This window comes from Rattus norvegicus, chromosome 3, assembly GCF_021556685.1.
Source record: "Rattus norvegicus strain SHRSP/BbbUtx chromosome 3, alternate assembly SHRSP_T2T, whole genome shotgun sequence".
NCBI classification, from domain to species: domain Eukaryota; kingdom Metazoa; phylum Chordata; class Mammalia; order Rodentia; family Muridae; genus Rattus; species Rattus norvegicus.
This window is the reverse complement of record NC_141536.1, coordinates 153,874,122-153,899,787: the sequence shown is the minus strand read 5'-3', so window position 1 is coordinate 153,899,787 and position 25,666 is coordinate 153,874,122. Positions and strand designations below refer to the sequence as shown.

The window sequence follows — 25,666 nt, the reverse complement described above, 5'->3', positions numbered from 1 at the left end:
CCAGGGGACAGCATTGCCCTGAGTCCCCCATGAAGTCCCCTCCAAGCTGCTCCAGCAGCTCAGTCCTCAGCCCAGAATGTACCAGAGAGAGGGCTGAGGACTGAGTAGCATTGCTGGCTTCCTGAGGCCACTTGTCTTCAGAGAACATGCTTCCAGAAGCCTGGCGAGTGTCACCTGTTGCACACCTAAGCTATCTATTACAGGCTACAGACCTGTAATATGTACAAACCACTATGATGTGCTATGGCAGACAGAGACACCATGCTGGGTACTGTATGCAGTTGTAACGATTGTGTGTATCTTAACAGAAAAGGCACAGTAGAGGTGCTGCCCATCTTAGTTACTTCTCCTTAAGAAAGTATGCTTTTTAAAGGGAGAAAAGGTTTGGCTTACAGTTCCATGGGGTCATAGTCCACAGAGGCAAGGAAGATGTGGCTGTTGGTAGCCAAGGCATAGTGTCAGGAGATGCACCATAAAACTGCAAGGCCTGCCCCGAGTGACCCACTTCCTCCAGGATGGTTCTACCTCCTGGGAATTCTATAAGCTGCCAAACAGCACCACCAGGTGGGGACCAAGCATTCAGACACATTAGCCTATGGGGAACATTGCACATTCAAGCCACAATCCTAGAGCACAGGAGTTTTCAGCTCCATTATATAACCTTATGGGCCCATGGTCAATGAAAGTATCATTATGTATACACATCTGGATACACCAAATAAGCTCACTTCTATCAATAAAAAGTAAAATATTGGCCGTCACTGTGTCTTGGCTTCTTTTCTTGTTTCTGTGGAGAAAAAAAATACTTAGACAAAAACAGCTGAAAGGGAAAAGATTTTATTTCAGCTCATGGTTCAAAGGGCAGTCCATCCATGGAGTCAGGACATGGGAGCTTGAGGCAACTGCCGCATTATATGCACCGTATGTACGCAGAAAGCAAGAGATGAATGTAGGCTCACCGCTCAGCACCTTCTCTCCTTTCTGTCCAGTCTAGAGCTCAGCCACAGTAACAGTACCACCCACATCCAGGGTGGGTGTCCCACGTCAGTAAACCCAGTTAGGAGACTCCTCCCAGGCCCGTTGCCTCGGTGATTCTGGGTTGTGTCGACTGGAGTTGACACTCAACATTGTGAATCACAGACCCCACGGCCACTAGAGAGAGTACGACAGTCAGAATGTCAGCACGCATTCTCCTTGACTTCCAAGCATTTGTATCCACACATTGAAATGGCACCGCAGGAAAGTTGGAGGGCGGTGCCGCTCAGCGCCCAGGAACACAGTGTGGGAGGGCAGTGCAGCTCAGCGCCCAGGAACACAGTGTACTGTCTGGAAATGACAGCAAAGACACAACGGCCTTCTCAGCTCCTTGAAGGTGCGCAGAGCCATAGTATGAAGGTGGGGAGGAGCGCAAATCGCGTGCACGCTTGGTGTGAGTCGTGGAGCTTGGCTGAGCCAAAAATGCATCCATTTAACGTAGAGTGCTACTGTCCCGTCAAAGAATCCACTGGCGACAGGGCTTTAGACTATTTTGAATAATTTAGTAACTTGGTTAATCATTTTAACGTTCACTTTTACTAAAATTGTAAATCACTTAATTACTACCCCAGCTTCATCCAAAGTCATTAAGTGATAGAGCTTTTAGGGGCCTAAAAAAAAAAAGACTTACGGAAGCCAATTACTTTGAAGTGGAAATTAGATGTTATAATGCACAACAAAGACACTTCAACAAGCACTGTAATGCACCGCACAGTTAATTTAGTGGCGAGCACTAAATATATCATGCTAACACCGGGAAAATTAAAGGGGCCGCCTTAGAGTGACACCCTCCGCAGAGAATACTGACTCCAGCTACTGAGTGTGGCCCACCGTGCCTGGGTCCTCCAGGGTAGTGCTAAGGAATAGAGGTCAGAAATGCTTATAAATAAAACCTGTTCAGAGATTTTCGTACGGTGAGGTTTAACTTTTTTTTTGTTTGATTTTGTACCTATATTTGGTATTTAACATTATTTTCAAACCCTAGGAAGGACAGATGATTAAAATAAAAACCCATGGCTTTATCTTCTTTGTTTTAAAAGACTTCATGTTTTATTTTATTTTTCTTTATGGGTGTAGGTGTTTTGCCTGCAAGTACACTAGTGCATTAGGTGGCCTGGTGACCACGGAGGCCAGAAGAGAGCATTGCATCCCTTGGAGATGGAGTTACACATGCTCGATTGCAAGCTGTGCTGGCACACGAACCAGGGTTTTCTGGAAGAGCCCCCTCTTCAGGCTTTCATTCTTATTCCTTTTATGAAGAGGGCAGTGGTTCCTTGAAACAGGATCTCACCGTGTAGCCCTGATTATCCTGGAACTCATTTTGTAGACCTGGCTGGCATTGAACTCATAAGGGAGCCATCTGCCTCTGCCTCCTAAACTCTGCGATTAAAAGTGGGTGCCATCACCCCCAGTTCTAATTCATATTTTTAGCCATGATTATGCACATGCGTATGTGGAGGTATGTCCAGGTGTGTAGGCATCTAAAGAGGTCAAATCCCTGGACCTAGAGTTAGAGGCAGACATGGGGACTGGGAGTCCTTTGCAAGAGCAGAGAAAGCCCTTAACCACTAAGCCATGTCTTCAACCTGGCGTTATCTTCTTTTATATTTTATTGGCAGTCTGGGGAAATGGCTATGCCCAACAAACAAGGGAACCTGCGTTAAAATCCCCAGCAGCCACATAAAATCCAAGAGCACTGGGAGGAGGAGAGGGGATGGAGACAGGCAGATCCCTAGAGCCCACCGGCCATTTAGTCTAGCCAATCAGTGAGCTCCAGGTTCAGCTGAAAAGACCCTGCCTCAAAATAAATAACAACAACAATAATAATATAATGTGGAAGACAGATGAACACATGGGCACACACATGTATGACACTGTGATGGTTTCCACGACAAGGGTTCCTCACAGTCTCCATCCAGCATTAGGAACATTTGGTCCCCAGTGTTGCGTGTAGCCTTTGCTACCCCATCTAAGCTCCAGGAATAGGCCGGGCTACCCCAGCCCCAACTCAGATTCCCTTGAATTCACGGATAAAAAATACAGACACACAGTTGTTCAATTTCAAATTGCCTTTCTGGGGCAATTGCTGGGCGCTACTTATCTCCCGCCTGTGGAGAAGCACGCCCTTATATCGATACTCTTAGCTCCTCACTTCTCCGCCTGCCCTCGACTTCGGTTGATCAGTTACATCTCATCCCAGCTAAACATTCCCGACCACCTGCCGGTGGCCACTCCACCCGAGATCTCACATGGCCGCTTGGCTTTCCTTTCTCGGAACCACTGCGAACTCTCCATTCTTCTCTCTCCTACATCTGTCTCTTGAGGGTCGGGACCCCAGAAGTCCCGCCTATTCCTTCCTCCCAGCAACTGGCCCATGGCTTCTTTACTGACAGATCGATAACCAATTGGAGAACAGCCCAGTTGGTGACTCAGTTTGAGAAGGTTTCAGAGGTGTGGCTTTGCTGGAGGAAATATTCGTTAGAGGTGGGCTTTAAGGACTCACACCATTTCCAGTTGGCTCTCTGCTTCCTGATTTTGGTTAAAGATGTGAGGCCTCACCTAGTCCTGCTGTCGTGTGTGCCACCTGCTGCCATAACTTCCTCACACGATGATGGTGGACCCTTAGCCCTCCACAACCGAAAGCCCAAATAGGTTCTTTCTAATATAGGTCGCTTTGGTCATGGTGTTCTATCACAGCAATAGAAAAGTTACTAATACACACACACGCACGCACACACGCATGCACACACACACAATTTAAAATTAAGTATATTTTATTTAAAAATACATTGCAACGAGACACAGTTCTGTGGTTGAGAACTCACACTGTTCTTACAGAAAGCCTGGATTCAACTCTCAGCACCCGCCTTTGAAGACTCACAAACCAACCTATAACTCCAGCTCCAGGGGGTTGAGCCCCCTCTTCTGGCCTCTGCAGGCCCCTTTGTATAGCACATCCCCACACCCTCCCACTCTCTCACCCTGCGATGACTTTTCTTGGTTGTCCATTAGACTACATCTGGAGTGTCTAGTTGTGGTTTGGTATACTTGTGAAGGATTTTTTTTCTTAAATCAGTTGAAATGGGAAGACCTACTTTTAATCTGGTTCTTTTGAGGTAGGAAGGTCAACCTTTCATCTGAGCCACCCCTTCTGCTGGCAGCCTGTATAAAGGACACGGAAGAAGGAAGCTTGCTGTCTTGGCCTGCTTGCTCTTATTGGCAAGTGCACTCCTTCACTGGCGTTAGAGCCTATTTCTTGGGATTCTAGAATGTACTGAAGATCAGATGGGACATTCAGTCTACTACAACTCTTGGAGTCTTGGACCTTCCATTGGCAGACAACCGTTGTTGAGATAGCTGGACATTGTTGAACTTACCCTGTAAGAAATTCTAATACATCATTGTGTGTGTGTGTGTGTGTGTGTGTGTGTGTGTGTGTGTGTGTGTGTAATCCTATCGGTTCTGTTCCTCTAGAGAACCTTGAATAAGACACACTCACACACAATTAAAAATAAAAATAAATCTTAAAACTACATTGTAAGTTCTACCTAACTTCCATGTATTGTATATTAACATGTTATAATCTACATTGTAGGGTTTAACGATCGTCCTACATCCCTCTTTGTGGGTTTTCATCTTTTTTTGTAACTTAATCCCCCCCCCACCCACACACACACATACGGCACATTCCTGTCAGCAAACACCGGGGAATGCCCATTGGATCTCCCTCCCTCCCTTCCCAGCCCTGGGGATGGAATGACTGCATTAACAAAGCACATGTTCCTTTGGAACCCCGAGACAGAGTGGCCTCCAATTGTTCTACAAATTACATCCCAAGAAGATATTTATGAGAATGAGCGTTTTTTTCCCCGAACTTCAACCACTCCGCACGTCATATTTCTTTATAATCTTCGCCTACTGTGAAGGCGAAGAAGTATTTAAACACTTGCAGTTTTTATCTGAAGTTTATGGCCAGCTCCTGAATATTTACTCCTCATTTGCATCTCCCTTTTATTGCTCGTCCTTTGTATCCATAGATCATTTTTATGGGACTGTGATCTTCTTACAAATGTGTAAGGGATAATTAAATGGAGCCAGTAAACCATTTCTTTCATATGTGTAGACTTACAAAATATATTTATATATTTTCCAATCTTATTGATACTTTTTTTTTTGGTTTTTTTTTTTCGGAGCTGGGGACCGAACCCAGGGCCTTGCGCTTCCTAGGCAAGCGCTCTACCACTGAGCTAAATCCCCAGCCCCATTGATACTTTTTAAGGTAAGGTTTGACTTTTTTTTTTAAGAGTTAAGATTCAGGTCGTGTTCTTGTAGGTACTATTGTTGTTCCCTGCCCATGAATCAAATTTTCCTATACAGTGCCTGGCGACACATGGTTAGAATGCCAGGTCCCATCCATGTGAGGTACCCACAGCAGCACGTGCCCTGCTCCTCCTCCCCCCCCCCACTCTCCAGTCCCCTAGTTTCCTAAGATGATTTTTTAAATAATTTCCTTTTTTTTCTTAGCCTCCTACACAGATATTTCACCTTTATCCATGTTACTAGGAGTTCTTAGGAACGTTTGGGTTTAAGCCTGTCCTTGCCAGAAGCAGAGAGAACTTTCATATCTACTTGGAAGTACTCTAAGTTATCAATTAAAAATGCCCAATGCTACTTAGGGGCTTCGGCTCTTCAGATGAAATTTTGATGTGTTAAGTCAAGCAATACAGTGAAATGCGACGGGAATGGGACCACTTTGCTCACCGAGCTGAGGTCGAAAATGTACTCGTTCTCCTGTCGTGGCAGCCTCCGGGGGTTTTGATGGGGTTGTTGTTGTTGTTGATGATGATGATGATGATGATGATGATGATGATGATGATGATGATGATGATGACGACGACGACGACGACGACAACAGAATCGCTCCTAGCTCTCCTGGAACTCTCTATGTAGTAGACTAGGCTGGTCAAGAACTCACAGAGATCCTCCTTCCTCTGCCTCCCAAGCGCTGGGATTAAAGGCATGCGCCACCACACCCAGCCTTAGTCTCTAGTTCTCAGGGCACCCGGCAGCCTGCAAGGATAGCTTTCTGCCCAGCGCTCAACACTGGTAAACTTAGTCCTAGATGCTGACTACTACAGTGAGTAGAACCTTTTGTAGCCGGTTGTCACTCACAGAAGATGCAAAACCTTACAAATTTGTGAATCGCCGTATACCAACTTGTCAGTTATTTCCAGGGACTGGGGACGGGGGGCGAGGCTCAAGGTTAAAACCCAGGTTTACCCTTTTAGTTCCCAGTACCCACATCAGGATCTCACAACCGCCTGGACCTCCAGCTCCAGTGCATCTGGCGCCCTCTTCTGGACTCAAAGGGTATCTACTCTCACCACTGCACAGTAAGAAAATTATTAATATGCTCTCTCTGTCTCTGTCTCTGTCTCTGTCTCTCTGTCTCTCTCTGTCTCTGTCTCTGTCTCTGTCTCTGTCTCTCTGTCTCTCTCTGTCTCTGTCTCTGTCTCTCTCTCTCTCTCTCTCTCTCTCTCTCTCTCTCTCTCTGGGTGTGTGTGTGTGTGGTGGTGGTGGTGGTGGTCTTCAAGACAAGGTTTCTCTGTGTAGCTCTGACTGTCCTGGTTTTGTAGACCAGGCTGGCTTCCAACTCAGAGATCCGCTTGCTTTTTCTTCCGAGTGCTAGGATTAAAGGCATGCGCCACCACGTCCTGTCTAGGGTCCTATATCACCAACAGTATTGCCTAGGATCTGGAAAGATGGCCCAGTGGTTATAAATATTTTTTTTTTATGATTGCGGAGGTCCAGGGTTCTATTCCAGGATTCAGTCAAGGCGGCTCACAACTGCTTGTAACTCCGACTGCAGGGGATCTTCTGGGAACTTCTGGGCTCCACGGGCATCTAAATTCACGTGCACAAAACCACACACATATGCACAAACCTTTTAAAAAGGTTTTTAACGGACCACGCAATGTTATCCATGGTCATCTCTGGGAAAGGAAGTGATTCATGGCCTCATTTGCTCATATGCCCCTTGACTTGTGTATTTGATTTTCTCTGTGGTTTCCGGGTCTTATATTCGATGCTCAGTTTTGTGTGAAGGTGTCATGTACTTTTGAAAGAGGAAACTTGAGGTAGTATTAATCGTCGATAATAATGCATGGCTTTACTTTCTATAAACACTTCACCTCCTTGCCTCGTTCTCGCGTGGTATAGACACGACTCTTCAAGTGCCTTTGCCTCTGAGGCAACAGCAGCCGTAGGTGGCTCAAGCTCTCCCGCTAGACAGGAGCTCTGTCGCCCCCTGGGAGGGGCGCGGGCGCCGTGGGAACGGAGTCTGGAATGTGATGGAGGCCAAGGGGGTCGCGGGAACAGTCCCTAGCATCTCTCCTGCGCATGTGCAGTTCTTCTTCATTGTTCGCTCCCGCGTCCCGCTGAGCGTGGAGGAAACCCTCAGATCCTCAGGGTCTACGCGCCGCTCAGAGACCCGGTCCCCAGGACAGGCGCGCCTACGGGTGAGAGCCAATTTGGAGGGTTGCATTGCCAGGCTCGGGGCGGCTTACGTGTCAACACCTGCGCGGGTCCTCGGGGAATCCTGACACTGTCCCTAAGTGTGCTTCGCGCTGGCGGCGGTGGGTTCTCCAAGGAGAAGAGACAAGGCTTGGTGGTCGGGGCAAAGTGAGCTAGGGAAGGCATTCTGATGTCAGAGCTGCCTGCTAGGGCTCCGAGGCCCGCAGCAACCGGGCGAGCGACTTCCATAGGATGAGGATAAAGTCCGATGACACCTGTCCCGGGCAGGTAGGCCAAGAGCAGCGAGGGTCCTGTAGCTGAAAAGGCAGTTTTCAGAGTCTTAGTTCAAATTCGAGCACTACTACTGAGTCCCCTTGGCCAGAAAAGGACCTCAAGACTCTGTTTCACTGTCTGTACGTGGATGGGGGTTCTTCCCGGAACCTGCCTCTGGGTTATTCTGGACAGTGCCTGAGACAGACAGGCTTTAGCCGGTGGCATTTGCTCAGGACCCGAAAGGAGCCTGTCTTCCTTCATGCCCTGTTCATTAAGCCCTGTGCACCTTTTGGCTCTGAAAGCCGCTGTTAACTGAGAAGAAAGACTGAGGGGGTGGGGGCGAAGGGCGTGGTCTACAGAAGAGAGGTGGAATGCAAACCCCAAGTCAGAAGATAGATTCAATCTACTTTCCCTCCCTCCCTTCCTCCCCCACCCCCAGCCCTCCCTGCTATAAATTATCCTCCACATGCTCCTCCCCAAGGGCCACAGGACCTGCCTGGAGGGTGGAGGGTTGAGGCTCAATCAAGGCTTCTGAGCCCTTCTGCCTGGGCCACCTGTCTGTGTCCACTGCACTTTACAGACCACTAAGTTAGGCTTCCAGAAGTTTTCAGAGTCTGTAGCAGATCACCAAAGCCCCCAGGACCAACCGACAGCTGGGCACAGGGCTCCTGATGTCTGCAAAGAGGCCTCCAAATTTTGTGTGGTATTACCATTGGTTTGGACATTCACTTGAGGGGGGAGGGGGTGCCCTGTAGTCAGATTCAAAGTTCTCTGGATCACAGCTCCTGTGAGGAAAAAAAGACACACCAGAAGCAGGACTCTCCCCAGGAGAAGCCCATCCTCCCCTTTGTCCTCTCCTTCTTCCCCTTCGTTCTCCCCTCCGTCCTTCCCTCCATCCTCCCCTCCGTCCTTCCCTCCCTCCTTTCCTCCAGTCTTGGTTGCAGTGTACCATAACTGTAAGCAGAGTCCACATCAGCTTATGAAGCCCTTGCAGAGCCCTCTTCCCTAGAATATGACCTCATCTGCCTTCAGCAGTGGCGTAAGCCAGCTTCCAAAGGAAGGAAGTGAGTTAGGCCAGCTAAAGAAGGTGAGCAAAGGCAGCTGCTTGGAAAGAGAGAGTGCCACGGAAGATGACCAGGAGGCGATGTGAGGAGGAAGTGTTGGCAGATGCAGTGGCCCCTCCCCCTGGAAGCTCCTCCCACAGCCTTCTCGTTGTCAAGGACAGCTGGATCTCAGGGCCATACTGCCCACTCCCATTTCTGTGGGAATGCTGTTCTGCTTCATAATGAGCAATCCTTAACTATATGGCTCAAGTTTCAAAACTCATCCCTCCATAAGAATGGCTCTGCTATTCCTCACCTCCATTTCCTCGGGGAGTAACAGTTGTGCCTACGTCATTGATTAAAAGCACTAAATGAGGCCACGCCTGCCAGATTCCAGCGCTAAACAGGCGTAGTCAGTCCCTGGCATCACGAGGAGACTGCTATCATCTACATGCAAGTTACTTGCTAGAGGCCAGATCGTGAGAATCAGTGAGACCCTCTGACCCCCAGGCCCATGTGTCTCAGCTAGTCAAGACTTGAAACCAAGCAAAACTCTTTTGGAGATACTGAAATGAAAGAACTAACTTAAATCCTGTCCTCCTGGCCAGCAGCATAGATTCTTTGAGCTGGGATTTGAGAGATGGCTCAGCGGTTAAGAGCACATGCCGCTCTTGTGGAAGACCTGGGTTTGGTTCCCAGCACACACATCCAAGCAGCTCCCAGTCATAGCTCCAGCTCCAGGGAACCAAATACCTTCTGGGCTCGATGGGCGCTTGCACACATGTTCCCTTACACACACACATACTCAGAAAAAAGGGGGGGATTGTTTTTAACAATTGATAATTTCAGTTAAGGTGTTGAGGAGTTAAAATATATGTAGAAAGGTAAATGAGGAGATATTTGTGACATCTCCATTGTTAAATTGTTTTACACACACGAGGTCTCAATGACACACAACTTTAATCTCAGCAACTTGGGAATAAGAGGTAGACGGATCTCTGAGTTCGAAGCCAGCCTGGTCTGTGTAGAGAGTTCTAGACCAGTCAGGGCGACACAGTGAGACCTTGTCTTAAAGCAAAAGGAAACCTATAAATTGATTTATACCTTTTAGTATAGAAATATATTCAAGACAGAAGTTGAAAATACCATAGTAACACCTGAGTGCTTGGCGCAGTTTGAGGTAGGGAGAGACAGCTGTATTGTCTGTCTACCTCCAACATGTATGTAGTCATACATACATACATGCATGCATACATTCATACATGTATATGCACTTAAGCACATATCCGTACTCTTTCTCCTTTCCATTTTCATATTTATTTACTTACTTACTTACTTATTTTTGTAGTGTTTGTTTGAAGCAGAGGTCTTCTGTGTAGCTCAGGCCGGTCACATTCTCCTGCCTCTGTCTCCTGAGTGCTGGGAACAGCACTGGGCACACCGCTACACTCAGTTCATAAGAGTAAACCCCAGACATCAAAACACGCAAATGGGCCTAAGGCCTGAGGTCATCCTTTGCTCAAACCATTAGCTTAGCCGGCTCTTTCCCAGCTTGACTCTGTGCTGTGCGTGTTTGTTTGCTGTCAAATCCAGAGAGGCCCTGGTCAGTGTGAAAGGCCAGCAAGAGGCCAGGGCTGGCTCCCTGACGTAGAGATGCTTTCTCTGAGCTCCAGGCACTGACAACCCCCCCTGAGCATTCATCTACCTGCCCTTCTGAAGAGTCTGGGTGACATTGTCTCCCACGTGGTCATTTGTAGAAATGGATTTCTAGCAAGGCTCTGAGGGCCTTGGTGGTTCTGCTCCCTTCCCTCTCCTGCAGCCTCTGCAGCTCTCCCGGAACAGAGGGACACGAGCACGACTCAGGTGGACCACCAGCTGGTTTCTTTGCAGTTTTGGTAGCCGTGGTCCCTTGTCAATGTCCCTTGTCATTTGGTCGTGTCCTCACTTCCCTTGCACCATGATTTAACTGTTTCTCTGGCAGTGATGTCACGTGGATGGGAGCAGCTCTCTTGAGCGTCAGTTTTATGGAAACCATCTACACGATCTCCCCTTTCCATTTTAAATCTTCCCATATAGAACGCATAGTCTAATCGCTTGTAGCACACCGTCTAGCTACCGAAACAGTAATAATATGAACTCAACATGCGTTTTCTGGTAATTCTTGCATTCCTATTTAGAGCACAGAATGACAAAATTCTAGCAGTCAATCAGTTGTGATATTATTCTTTTTTTTACTTTATTTATTTATATTTGCCGTGGGAGGAGTGTGTGCACGCCACAGTGTTCCTGTGGACGTCGGCAGAAAACATGTAAGAGTTAGGTCTCTTTTCATCCTGTGGGTCATGGGAATCAAATTCAGGTGGTCAGGCTCGGTGGCAAACTCCCTTACCCACTGAGCCAGCCAGTGACCCCATCTAGAGTATTGTGTACAATTTAGGGTTATGTGTTTTGTTCCAGTGGCTGTTAACATCCCTCCCTGGATTACCTCATATGATTCTGACAGCATTATTGAGCACACATTTATTACACCCTTTTACTGAGAGCTACAGTTAGATCATCTTTTCAGATGAAATAATCCCTTAGCTGTTTGGTTATACAGAGTTCACCCCAAGCACAAGTTCTGAGAGCTAAATTCCACCTTTTCCTGTTCTAACTTGCCCACATGCTAAGACTTTTAAAATCTGAATCTTTGTACCTCAGATGGGGAGCTCTGCCTCTCTTAGGAGGCAAGGGAGTTTGAGGCGCCCTCTGCTGGTCACTGGCGCTGGCGGCGCGGCGGTCCGCTTTCTGCGGATAATTTTGTGCGCTCGCCCCAGATGGCCACGCCCCGCAGCAGCTGCCCTTCAGGGCACCGAAGAGTTCTCCGGCTTGGTACCCACCACAGGTGTCTTGGTGTGAGACTGAAAGCATATTGCCTGCACACCCCTGTCTGTCAGCCTCCATTACCTGGCCATGAGTTTTGTTCTCTTTGACACTGCAGAGTTTGGATCGAGGCTGTGACGCACATCGCACAGCGTGACTGTCTGCCCTCTGAACCCGGGTGTCTGAAATCTCGTGAAGCGCTCAGTCCTATGACTGAGGGAATGACTCAGGAAGTCTGGTTCCAAGCCCTCCGACAACTGAGAAAGGCAGTCTGCAGTATCACAGGGCACTGGGAGAGAACAAGAAGTAGGAGAATCTTGTGACTTAGTAACTACTGCCGTTCCTCTTTCTCACTTGTCCTCTGATGTCATACTTAACCAGGCCATCAAGCCTGCCCACTTGGCTCATGTCTGTCTTCACAAGAGAGAAGCCCGGGCCCCTTCCTGGGGAGTCTCCAGTTCCCTCTGCGCTTGCTTTCCTCATCCCGGCCACTCAGGCATCCGACCCAAGCCTCCCTTCCAGCCACTGTCTGCACTGTCTGAGCCTGTCTCCTAATTCCGAGCTTCTGTCTGCGTCCATCTGCGTCCAGCCACTAAGAGGCCTGTTCATTGGGCTTTCTGTTCTCATGCTTTCCCCGAGGGAAAAGTGTTTCCTATTTCCCCAAATCAACAACAAAATACTTAGCATTCTGGTGCCCTATTTTTTGGTGTGTGTGTGTGTGTGTGTGTGTGTGTGTGTGTGTGTGTGTGTGTGTGTGCGTGTGTGTGTGTTTTCCCCTCATAGAAAACACCCATCAACTTGGGGATGTACCACTGCCTGCAAATGCAGGTCAGAAGTGTCAGACTCTGTTCTCTCCTTCCAACTGGTTCTGGTCCTCAAGCTTGGAGGCAAGTGCTTTTACCCACTGAGCCATCTCCCCAGACCAACATAATTTTCTTCAATGTCTATTTTCCCCTATTGGTGAGTGAACCCAAGGCCTTGTACACCGACTGTATGCAGTACACTTTGTCCCAGCTCTTATACAGTATGCTGCCTGCATGTGTGCCTGCAGGCCAGAAGGGGGCACCAAATCTCATTACAGGTGGTCGTGAGCCACCATGTGCTCGCTGGGATTTGAACTCAGGACCTCTGGGAGATCATCCAGTGCTCTTAACCGCTGAGCCACCTCTCCAGCCTGTCTCTTCGATTCTTTCACTACAGTCATTTCTGTCTTTGCTGGCTTTCCATCTTGGCACATTTAGTCCACGGTTTCTCATCCACATTGCATTTGTTCTGTGGCCTGTGAGTCCCTTCCCCATCTTTTGGGACCTCGATTCTCTGTCACTCTCATGTCACAGGCCTTTTCTATCTTCTGTCCTGGGGGAGGCCTCTCGACAACTACCCAGGTGGCCGCCTGCATTTGCTCTGCTGTGTGGAACCGAGGCTCCCTCCTCATCTTTCCCATGGGGTGGAGGCCTGGCTGAGGCCTTTTGTGTAAGGCGCTGGGAGACGTTTTAGGATGTTGCCTTCAGACTGTATAGATTGAGACAAGGAGGCAAGCTCGAAGGGACTCCTCCTCTGACAGAGAGTGGGATTTACTTAATGGTCTATCCCCTCCCTCCCCCTCAGAATCACCCAGAAGAAGAAAGTTGAGCCGTGTCAGGGTGCTGTGCACGGTACTCAGCTCCTGACTGGCTCTGAAGAGACTCCAGGAGACAGCTCCCTGCTCATCCTGGAGAATGACCCTGAATATTAACCCTCAGGGGTGAGAATCTGCCCAGAAGTCTGGCAGTCTGTCTGCTGATCACAGCTCTGGTCAACCCCCAGCCTCTGTACTTTCTAAGCTGAGAGGCCTTGCTGGCTTCTGTAAGGAGGCCCGAGGCGCTGCTCAGTCTGTGTCTGTGGTGTGGCAACAGGTGTCCGGGGTTCCCGCCACCCACTCCGTTTCTGCCAGAAACTAACAGAAATATCTGGCGCGCCCACAGCCCCTCCCAGTGCTCCTCTGTGGAGATAAGCCTGGGGCTCCCTTGCCCAGAAGATCAGAAGAGCAAGCCATGTGACGTAAACCCTGGAACGTCCCTCTCTCTCTCGAGCTTGACTGAGCGACACTGCAGACCGAAAGCCCTGCTTCCGGTCCACAAACCCTGCTTCCGGTCCCTTCTTGGGCCTCAGGACCTGGGAGTTGTCTTCACTGGTTATCTGTCTCTGCTTCCCAACCTTTATGTTCTTTGTGGTACAGTTTTGTGTACCGCTGAGATTTGTAGGCATACGTTTTTTTGCAACCTACTTTTAATGAGGGTTCAACAACCCAGCAGAGGTAGTAGAAGAGAAAAGTTATTAGGATGTGGGGGAAGAGGACCTGTCCAGCAGCAGTTCTTTGGGGGTTTGCTTGATCTTCTTTCTCTGCAGTGCAGTCCCAAATCCGACTCAGCAGCTGCTGGCCAGTCCTCTAGGCGGGCAGACACCAGGCACGAACCAGCAGCTGCAGTTCAATCCTGAAGAAACCACCAGGCTTGCTAAGGGGTCTAGGGCGAGGCTGCAGAGGCAGCAGGTGCCGCGGGGACCTCACCAGCAGTTCTTAGGTGAGTTTCTCTCAGTGGTGGAGTTATCTCAAGTCGAGCTCAACAACGCTATGTAAAGGCTTTGCTAAAGACACGCACCAATACCTGTGTGTCTCTAGTGAGGAATAAAAGCGAGGCAGAGCAAACCAAACCGATGCTCCGTGCTCTCCCACTGTCTGTGGGATCGTATTCACACTCCTTCATCAAGAGTTCTTTCACATGTCTGCTCTGTCCAAACATCCTTTCATGTGTGTCTGCTCCAGGAAAACGGTCTTTCATGTGTTTGATTTAGCGAGACAGCCTTTCACCTGTATGCCCCAGCAAGCCATCATTTGACATGACTGACTTTCCAAAGAACTGGAAGTTTCCACTTCAGAGAGAGGTCTGATTTCTAAAAGAGTGGGTTTGTCTCTATCTCTCTCTGGAGTCCAAAGCTTGTCTTATGTCCATCTTTCCCTCCCTCCTTTTCCCTCTTTATCCCTTCCCCACCCCTCTACCCCCCCCCTTTTATTTTTCGGAGCTGGGGACCAAACCCAGGGCCTTGCGCTTGCTAGGCAAGCGCTCTACCACTGAGCCAAATCCCCAACCCCCCCATAATGCATTCTCTGGGTTATGCTGTCCCATCTCTGGACGGTATGTGGCCCCAAGCGGCGTGACCCCTCACTGTCTTCAATGTTCCTCCTCTTCCTTCCTGCTCTACTCCAGGCACAGTCAGTCACAGCGTCCTCATCCTCGATGCCAACACCAATCAGTAAGGCTTGTTACCAGCAGTTAGAGAAATTGGAGAACTTCTCGCCAGAGCCATTTCCAAACCTGGTCACTTGGGAGAGGGGCAACGCTTTGTTAGCTGTGTGTCTGGATGGATCCACTAGATGGCGCTAGCTCTCTGTTTAGCAAGTGTGCAGTCCACAGATGTTACCAGATGTTCCCGGGAGACAACTGCTGTGGCTGAGAAGGGGGAAACCAGTTTTTCTATTTCTTTCTTTCCTTCTTTCTTTCCTTCCTTCTTTCTTTCTTTCTTTCTTTCTTTCTTTCTTTCTCTCTTTCTTTCTTTCTCTCCTTCTTTCTCTCTTTCTTCCTCTCTCTCTCTCTCCCTTCCTGTCTTTCTTTCTTTTCCTTCCTTCTTTTCCTCTCTCCCTCTTTCCTTCCTTCCTTTCTTTTTAAATTCAATGTATATGGGTATTTTGGCTGCAAGAAGGGAGATGCTCCTTGAGAAGTGAACAGGCTAAACCAGAGGCGTCTTGGGAAAAATACTGAAATGCCCATTACCTTTGGGGTTTTTATTTGTCTGTTTGTCTGTTTTGGAAGATAATTTTGTAATTATATTTATGTACAGAAAACTTAGCGTACATTTAACCCAGTTTAGTGGCGAGTTCTTTAGCCTTTGCCTTTTCCAGCTTGGCAATGTGAGCCACAGGCTTAGGACCCAGGACGTTGCCTCCCCAGTGGCGGCGGATCTCGTCATATCTGTCATTATAATTGGTCCTAATAGCTTCCACCAGCTTAGCCAGAGCACCCTTGTCTTCCAAGTTAACCTGTGTGAAGGCAACAGTGGTGCACATCTTCCTGTGGACCAGACACCCCAGCCAGGCCTTTCCCTTGATGATGCAGTAGGGCACCCCCATCTTTCGACACAGGGCAGGCAGGAAAACCACCAGCTCAATGGGCAATCACCATCAGCTGAGCCTTCCTGTTCTCCACCAAGGTGGTGGCTGTATTGACCCCTGCTCGGAGGACAGGTGGTCTCTTAGTTGGGATGTCCACTTTGCTAGCAGCTTTCTTCTCAGCATGGGCCAGGAGCCTTGTTTCTTCTCCTGCTTTGTCTCTGGCCTGTACTTGTGGGCAAGCTTAAGCAGCTGAGTTGCTGTTTGCCTGTCCAGGGCCTACGGGAACTGGTTAATGGCAGGGGGTACCATGAGCTGCTTATAGAGGATGGCTGTTTGTTGCTGCAGCCTGGTGTAGCCAGGCTGTTGGTGAAGTGTATGAGATCTCTTTTGGGCTGGGTATCCTGCCCAATGCCAAAGTTCTTGGGCCTTTCTCAAACAAAGAATTGACCAAAATTTTGGCCTCCTGTTTCTTCACGATGGCAGGGGTGGGGCCACCTTCTTCCCCTTGGCCTTCTTTCCTTTGGGCATCTTGCTTGGCTGGAGGAGAGAGCTGTTTGCTTGTTTGTTTGTCTAAAAATAAAGTTGTTGAACTTTGGGGGATTACTTGAGGGCTGTGTGCATACACTAAAGATTGCCAAGGGATGTTCTGATGGAAGCCACTGGCCTACCCTTTCTCCCTCTGCCCCATCCCCTCACACTTGAGCTGTTCTGGTCTTGCCCAGGCCCCCAGCCTCCTCCTTGCTCGCCACCCTCACTGTGACTCCTCTAACACCAGCTATATTCTCAGCTACTCTCTAAGCCTTTACTCATGCTACAGCTGCAGTTACCCAGAGCTTGCTGTTCATGGACAACCAAACCCTGACACAAAGACCAGAAAGATGGCTCAGAGGGTGAAGTGCCCGCTGTGTATGAGGACCTGAGTTCAGATCTCCAGCACCCATGTTAAAAAGTCAGGTATGCTGACACACACCTGTAATGCCAGCCCCTGGGAGGCAGAGACTGGAAGATGTGTTTGGGTAGAGGGTGCTCTCTTTCCAGTTAGGACTGGGGAGATGGATCCGTGGGTATGAGTGCTTGCCCCACAAACCTGACAGCTCAAGTTTAAATCCTGAAGCCCCAGGCAAATACCAGGCGAGGTGACACAAGCCTCAGCAACCCTGGTGTGCTCCCTATTAGGAGGCAGAGACAAGCGACTTCCCAGAAACTCACAGCCAGCTAGCTGTGGAGCACAGGCTGAAGAGGCCCTGTCTCAAATAAGGTGGAGAGGTAAAAACAGACATCCTCTGTCCTCGCAGTCATTTTGTGATCACCACATGCACGTCTCGGCATGCGTGGTCCACACTGGAATGAGCATATATGCACATAGACTCACACACATAAACATACATACACAATACACACATACATGCACATACACACACATACATACACACCTTCACACAGGAGTGAATATACATTCCCATAAACTCACATACATAAACAGAGAAACATATACACATAATACACACATATATACTTATAATACATGCATATACATATATAAATACATACATATATACCTTCACACAAGCATAAACATACATTCCCATAGACTCACATACATAAACAGATACACATATACACACAATACACACATATATACATATAACACATGCATATACACATATATACATGTATCTATACCTTCACACAAGCATAAACATACATTTCCATAGACTCACATACATAAACATACACACACACTACACATATGCACGGACATACATATACACACATACATGTACACAAATATACACCCCCACCTTATCTTAACAAAATTGATTTTAAAGAAAGTCAGCATTGACCTCTGATAGCCACATGAGCACACACATGTGCACATACATGCACACATACAAACCTGGTGACATGTGACCTAAAGAAAGAAGCCCATCTCCCACAGTCCACTGCTGCCAGTGTTTGCTTGTGTAGGAAATCTCAGGTCTGTAAGATCCTTAAAAACAAGCTGCAGTCTTATTTGCCTAAGTGCCCTCAGCAGACAGATCAGATCTACACAGACGGGGCCGCTTTATGAATTATCTGTGAAATGCGGTTTGCCTAGTGTTTCTGCAGCCATTCCGTTACTCCTCCAGCGTACAGCATACAGAATTGTAACAGGATTGTAACCTTATGCCGTTTTCTAGAATGCCATGGTAACTCATTCCCTCACTGTGTCTCCTGTTACTTTGTTTTTGAGCCTTTCCAACTGAGCCCCACTGGTTTGTTGCAGGGACCAGTGTTGTTCGAAGATGTGTTTGTGGCCTTCACTCAGAAAGAGTGGCAGTTGCTGGATGCTGCCCAGAGGCACCTGTACAGGGAGGTGATGCTGGAGACCTACAGGCACCTACAAGCAGTGGGTAAGCCCCACCCCCACACCGCTCCCGTCAGCTTATGTTTCATACCTTGGAAGCTGAATCAGTGTCAAGAGTAAAGTTTTAAAGTTGGGGACTGGAAAGATGGCTCAGCAGTGAAGAGTGCTTGCTGCTCTCCCAGAGGACTCCGAATCCGGTTCCCAGTACCACATGTGGCAGTTTATAACGGCCTGAAACCCCAGCTCCAGGGGCTCTGATGCCCACTCTGGCCTCCTTGGACACCTGCACTCCTGCAGTCACTCACCGGATGCCTGATCCTCTAGCCGAGGGCTTAACCACTGGCCTCAGCAGTGACACCCCAACCCTGTGAGGATGCAGCCATTGGCTTTGGTGAAAGACACCAGACCCCCATCATTGTGCACCCCTCCCGCAGCCCTGAGCAGTTTAACAAGCCCTGCCATTTTCCCATCACAGGGCACAGTATAACCAAACCTGAGCTGATATGCAAGTTGGAGCACGGAGAAGGTCCTTGGGACCCGCCAGGCCATGGCCTCTCAGGTGAGTCGAGGTCAAGGAGAAAGAAGAGGGCAGACATGAGGTCCTGGGAGGTCAGAGCGAGGTTTGGTTTCTTTGCATGCCTGGCTTGGTTGGTAGAATGCTTGCCTCGCAGACACGGAGCCCTGGCTTTGATCTCTAGCACAGCATCAAAGAGGCAAGATGGCACAGGCCTGAACGCAGTCCCAGCCCCAAAGCAGGAAGGTCAGATGTTCAAGGTCGGCTTGGGATGCCCCTTCTCAAAACAAACAAACAAACAAACAAACAAACAAAGATACTATCTCTGAGAGGCTCTAGAATTTTCAAGGCCAGAAGAAAAATGCCCGTAGCCTGATCAATTCCCCCAGGTACAAATGTTTTCAGCAGGCTGTGTGTGGTGGCTCACGCCTTTGACACCAGCACTTGGGAGGTAGGGGCAGGAAGAGCAGCCTAGGTTGCATAGAGTTCCAGGCCAACTAGGGCTGTGTAGTAAGACCCTGCCTCAAAAGAATAAAAAGAATAAAAATAAAAGTAAATCTTTGCGGGGTTGGGGATTTAGCTCAGTGGTAGAGCACTTGCCTAGCGAGCACAAGGCCCTGGGTTCAGTCCCCAGCTCCGGAAAAAAAAGAAAAAAAAAAAGTAAATCTTTGCTTCTATTTTACTGTCTGTAACTAGTATATGTGTTGCCTCCGGGACTGAATGTTCTGGATGCGGATTGTGCGTTCATTCATAGAGAAGTCCTCTATCTGACAAGTGTCTGTTAAGTGCCTGTCAGGGGCAGTCCCATTCTACCATGGGGGACACAGAGGCTTTGGGGTAGCAAATCTGCACATCTGAGGGCCAGTAGCTGTCAGCACTGCTTGAGTTCAAGGTGAGTGACGGGGTAGGTGCTTCTGGGAGGAAATGGGGGTAGGTGCTTCCGGGAGGAAATGAGCAAGAACGGGAGCGGAGTGTGGAGCGTGGGTGACAGGTGGAGCAAGGCTGCTGGAGACTTCCACCTGAGCCAGGGAACAGCAGGGGCCGAGCCTCTGAGACGGGTGGGTGCTTGGTGAGATAAACAGCAACAGAGGTCAGAAGCAATGGGATAGGGTTAGATGGAAGAAGTGAGTTCCAATACAGAGACGCAAGTAGAAAGTTTGCCCAGGATCATCTCTTCCTCTCTTCATGTAAATTACCCAAAAGCCAATGGGGAAAATAAAAACAAATAAACACCAGCTACATTTGCAGTGGAGGGTGGAGGCAGTAGAAAGCACAAAGAGCTAGTAGTAGTAGTAGTAGTAGTAGTAGTAGTAGTGGTGGTGGTGGTGGTAGTGGTGGTAATAGTAGTAATAGTAGTATTACCAACACTAGCAGTAGTATTAATACTAATAGTAGTGGTAGTGGTGGTAAGGGTAGTAGTATTAATAGTAGTATTAATAGTAATAGTAGTAGTAATAGTAGTGATGGTAATAGTAGTAATAGTAGCAGTAGTAATAGCAGAAGTGGTAATAGTACTACTACTAGTAGTAATAGTAGTAGTCATAGTGGTAGTAGTAGTGGTGGTGGTGGTAATAGTAGTAGTAGTAGTAACAGTAGTGGTAATATTAGTATTATTATTAGTAGTAACAGTAGTGGTAGTAGTAGTAGTAAGAGTAGTGGTGGTGGTGGTGGTGGTGATAGTAGGAGGAGTAGGAGTAGGAGTAGGAGTAGTAGGAGTAGTGCAAAAACTTTCAAAAGCAATAAAGAATGAGGCTTGGAGACCCTGCTTCATAAACAAACAAATCTGAGAGTTGGAAGCTGTTTCTATGAAACCCTCCACTCAAGTGTATAGTAGCAGCTTCACTAATAATCATTGAAACTTGAAAGCAGCCAGCGTGGATAAATAGCGTACAAACAGGCCGTGGAAACACTCAGCTCCCAAATGCAGCCTGTCAAGCCACAGAAGTTAGTTAAGGACTTTAAACTCACGTCTCTAAGGGAAAGACACCAAGCCATCAGGAGGAGGCTGCATGCTGTTGGGTTCCACCTCTGTGTTCACCTAGAAAAAGCAAAGCTAGTAAGAGGGCAAAATGAGACCAGGTGCGGTGGCCCATGGTTTTTGATCCCTGCATTCCTAGAGGCAGAGGCAAGAGGATTTCTGTGAGTTTGAGGCCAGGACAGCTAGGACCACATAGAAAGACCCTGTCTCAAAAAATAAAAAAATAAAACATTGAAAAGTGAGTAAGAAAACCAATGGTTTCAAGGGACTGGGGTGTGAATAGGCAGAGCACACAGGGCTTTATGGCAGTAAAACTATTCGGTGTGTTTGACTGTAATGGTGGACACGTTATTATACACCCGCCCCTTCCCACAGAATATACAACTGCGGGGTCAGACTCAAGGTAAACTAAGGACTTTGGGTGGAATGTTTTCATTTTTGCTTTTTTGTATTTTTTTTTTCCAGACAGGGTAGCCCTGGCTGCCCTGAAACAGACTCTGTAGACCAGGCTGGCCTCAAACTGAAAGACCCACCTGCTTCTGCCTCCCAAGAGCTGGGACTAAAGGGTGTGCACCACCACTGCCCAGCTTGCTTTGGGTGAATTTGACAGCAAAAACAGATCCCACTTTAGGGAAGACATCAACAGTCTGTGTCTTGCTTTCTTTTGCTGTTGCTGGGATTAAAATATTCCAGACAGGAGCAACTCAGGGAAGGAAGGGGTTTGTTCAGCGCACAGTTCAAGGTGCAGTTCATCTTGGCAGGGAAACCAAGGCAGCAGGAGCTTGACGCGCCTGGTCTCAGCAGGTCCACAGTAGTCAGTAACAGGAAATGGCCAGTTCGTCCCAGAGCTTAACTCTGTTCCACACCTTGTACAGACCCAGAATCTGCACCGGTGTCCCCATGACGGCAAGCCTGGCCTTCAGGTCTGAGAGAATGGGTTATTTTCAAAGTTTTCTCGGGTGTCAGTACGCAGAGTGGGACGGAGAAGACCGGAAGCAGGGGTGTGGCTTAGCGATCGTATGCAGGATCAGGTCTGACTCCCTCACATGAGTTCCTGGATGTTCATGGTTTGACTTCACACATGACGGTTTTCCATGTTCGATAGCCTCCTGTGCCTTCCTTTCCCCCCAGGGTTCTTAGAAAAGACCAGAACCTTATCGCATGGGCAGTGCCTTCTGTCTTTGCCTCATTTTTAAATACCCTCCTTCCGTGGATGAGTCCCTGTCTGGCATTCCTTGTTGCCGGTTATGTTTTATTTCAAGGCCTCCAGCCATTTGGTGTTCATGTTTATTAGAAACCAAAGCAGGGGCACTTCTCTCCTCAATCTCTCCCCCTTGCTACTCTGGTAACAAGGTTACTCTTTGTCTTCACATTTCCAACGGAAAGACTAGATGAGACATTGCCTAGCATGGCTGCTTTCTCAGGGGAGTGTGTCGGAACCCCAGAACCAAGTCAGCAGAGGACATCTGTGTATAACCCCTTCCCTTTAAAACACTGCTTAGATGTGTAACACACTTCCCTTCTCACGTTTCCAGAAGCCCAGAGGGTCGATACCATGACAACAAATGGAGAAAACGGAGGCAGATATTTGAGTCGAGTGTTTGTCAGCAGTGAAACACTGACGAAGAGAAGAAGCCAGGCTCTAAGAGAAATAGTTCATCTGGCCACAAGCTCAGAGGCCTCGAGAGAAATACATCAGAAGTGTCACTCGATGGACGCAAACTTGGAAAATATCACAGGATTAGCTACTGGTAACAGAAACTCCGCATCAAAAAAGTTGGGTGGCTTAGGTGGGTCTGGGTCCCTTGATACTGAGTATGAAAAAGCTCACATAGGATGCAAAATCTGTGAACATGATCAAAAGAAGAAACCTCACAGTCCTATGAAGGGCCCTGCTCAACAGCAGAAGACATTGCATTTGGAACGACTTCTTGAATATAAAGATTGTGGGAAGGCCACACACAGAAAGGCAGCCTCCGTTATACACCAGACGGTTCACTCTGGACAGGATCCCTCTCAGGACAGCAAATACATGCAAGCCACTGCCCACAAGATAAGGTTCCAGTCTTTTCTAAGAACCCTGAGGGAAAGGAAGGCTCAAGAGGCCAGCAAACATGGAAAACCGTCATGTGTGAAGTCAAATCATGAACATCCAGGAACTCATGTGAGGGAGAAACTCTGTGAGTGTGATGTTCTTGTGAACCCCTTTAATGAGAAATCGGATCTTAGCAGAGGTCAGAGAAGGCAGCCAGGAGGAGAACGTGGTGAACATAGTGTCAGTGAGAACACTATAAGAAGCTCACCTCACCTCCAAAATGAGAAACTTCATGTAAGAGAGATCTGTGGCCATGGGAACTGTGGGGATACCCTTCGTGGGAAGCCGTGCCTTACTCAGAACCAGAGAACTTGCACAGCAGAAAAACCCAGGTGTGCGGACAACCGAAGAGCCTTAAAGACGTCGAGTCTGAGCCTACATCAGAGAATCAGCACAAGAGAGAAAAACCCCAAAGGGGTTGAGTGCGAGAAGTCATCGGGCCTCTCTCTCAAGGAATCAAGAAGCACTCAACATGGGAGATGGTCCTTGGAGGAGAAACCAGAGTGTGAGGGAAATGAGAAGCTGGACCATAATAAAAATCAGAGCATTTGGAAAGAACAGAAAGCCCAGGAGTGCAGCAAGTGTGAGGAAAGTTGCTCTAGGACCGCAGGCCCTCCTCAGCACCAGAGCTCAAACACGGGGAGGAAACCCTACGCATGCAATGAATGTGACCGGTCCTTCATGGTGAAGTCGAACCTCACGGAACACCAGAGAACTCACACAGGAGAGAAACCCTACGAATGTAAAGAGTGTGGAAAGTCATTTTGCCAAAAGTACGCCCTCACGGTCCACCAGAGAACTCACACGGGAGAGAAACCATATAAATGCAGTGAATGTGGGAAAACCTTCTGTGTGAAATCCAACCTTACACAGCACCAAAGGACTCACACGGGAGAGAAGCCGTACAAATGCAGCGCGTGCTGGAGATCGTTCTGTGTCAAGTCCAACCTCGTCGTGCACCAGAGAACTCACACAGGAGAGAAACCCTACGAATGTCTCGAGTGCGGGAAGACCTTCTATGAGAAGTCCGCCCTCACAAAACACCGGCGGATTCACACGGGGGAAAAACCTTACGAATGTGAAGAATGCAAAAAGAGTTTCAGCCAGAGGTCGGCCCTTACCAAGCATCAAAGGAAAACACACAGGAAGAAGACACCCACCAGTAGCCTTCACGGGCAGAAATCCGAATCAACCAGAGAAGCTCACTGAGCAGCGACAAAATGCGAGCGCAAGATGCTGCCATGGCAACACGTGTCGGACAGAACTCCACTAACCGGTTATAAGTGATGGATACTAGAGAATTAATGTAGGACTGAAAACATAAAAAATACTTCCAGGGGGCTGGAGAGATGGCTCAGTGGTTAAGAGCACCGACTGCTCTTCCAGAGGTCCTGAGTTCAAATCCCAGCAACCACATGGTGGCTCACAGCCATCTGGAATGAGATCTGATGCCCTCTTCTGGTGTGTCTGAAGACAGCTACAGTGTACTTAAATATAATAAATAAATAAACTTAAAAAAAATACTTCCAACATGTGAATACTTTCAACAGGTCTCCAACGCTGTGGAAGGAGAAAGATATGATTTCCGTGGATGCGGAGAAAAATGTCCTTGTGGAAATATTGTCTAACTAGAAGTTATATTTCAGACGTGATACAGAACTCATTACAGGCGAGATAACAGAACACCATCTGCTCTTCAGGCGAGACGAAGCAAGGCTCCATCATAACCATGATAAGGGAGGGTTTACTGATTCAGTCGGAACAAACAAGACATCTATCGCCGACCCAGCCTCATTCTCATCGTGTTCCCTCCATTTCCTTCCTAGTTTATTCTTTTCGACAATAAAAAGGACACTGACAGAGATAAAGGAACAAGAGTGGAAAAGACCAAAAGCAAAGTACAGGAATCTAAGCCCTGGATGTGAAAAGATGCCAGGAATGGCTTAAAACAACAGCTCAATGGGGTTGGGGATTTAGCTAAGTGGTAGAGCACTTGCCTAGGAAGCGCAAGGCCCTGGGTTCGGTCCCCAACTCCGGGGGGAAAAAAAAAGAACAAAAAACAACAGCTCAAACAAGAATCTATGTGATGGGGGCTGGGGATTTAGCTCAGTGGTAGAGCACTTGCCTAGCAAACGCAAGGCCCTGGGTTCGGTCCCCAGCTCCGAAAAAAAGAAAAAGAAAAAAAAATCTATGTGATGTGCATATGTGCGCATGTGTGCACATGTGCTATAGTGACGAGTTAAAAACTATGGCCAGGGGTCAGTGGAAGCTCTTGTTTCACAAGCCTCATGACCTCAGATTGACCGGAACCCATGTTAAGGTGGAATGAGAACACTCACTCCACACATTTGTTCTCTGAGCCCAAACATGCAACATGTGCGTGTGCATGCGCACACACACACACATACACACACACTAATAATAATAAGTAAAATTAAAAATTTAAACAAAAACCCTAGATCTAACAACACCAGGTCATTTGTAAGAAGAAGAAGAAAAAGAGAAGGAAAAGAAGAAATTTAAAGTCAGTTGAAAGGGGGGTTTGAAAGTTAGAAGATAGCCAAGGTATATATTTTTAAATTGACCCAATAAAGTGTGACTTTGTAATGGTGAGTTGTGTGATTATATTACTAAATTCAACTTCTGTGGAGCTTTGGATGGGGGAAATGTAGGCTTTTCGATATCCTAATATGACCTAACTTATCTTAGCCATGTGGTGCTGCTGTAACAGGACACCCGAGGCGGGCTAGTTTACATTGAAGACAAATTTATTTCTCACAATTTGGAAGGCTAAGTCCGAGACGAAGGGGTGAGAATCTGGTGGGGGTCGTCCGTTTCATCTCCTAGCAGAGGACAAGA

General features: G+C 48.0%; 1 protein-coding gene across 2 annotated transcripts; it reads left to right on the top strand.

Annotated features, from left to right (window-relative positions):
• The first annotated feature begins 7,451 nt into the window (after positions 1–7,451).
• Positions 7,452–25,420, top strand: Zfp663 (zinc finger protein 663). 2 transcript variants are annotated; one of them, NM_001408838.1, is made up of 5 exons: positions 7,452–7,553; positions 16,661–16,827; positions 18,140–18,266; positions 18,696–18,779; positions 22,248–25,420. In NM_001408838.1, the coding sequence occupies exons 2-5, from the start codon at positions 16,813–16,815 to the stop codon at positions 24,014–24,016; spliced, it is 1,995 nt and encodes a 664-aa protein (NP_001395767.1). In that variant the 5' UTR covers positions 7,452–7,553; positions 16,661–16,812; the 3' UTR covers positions 24,017–25,420. The 2 variants fall into 2 exon arrangements, with proteins under 2 accessions (NP_001395767.1, XP_087501797.1); XM_087645671.1 differs by lacking the exon at positions 7,452–7,553 and having other exon boundaries at positions 16,660–16,827.
• The last annotated feature ends 246 nt before the right edge of the window (positions 25,421–25,666 follow it).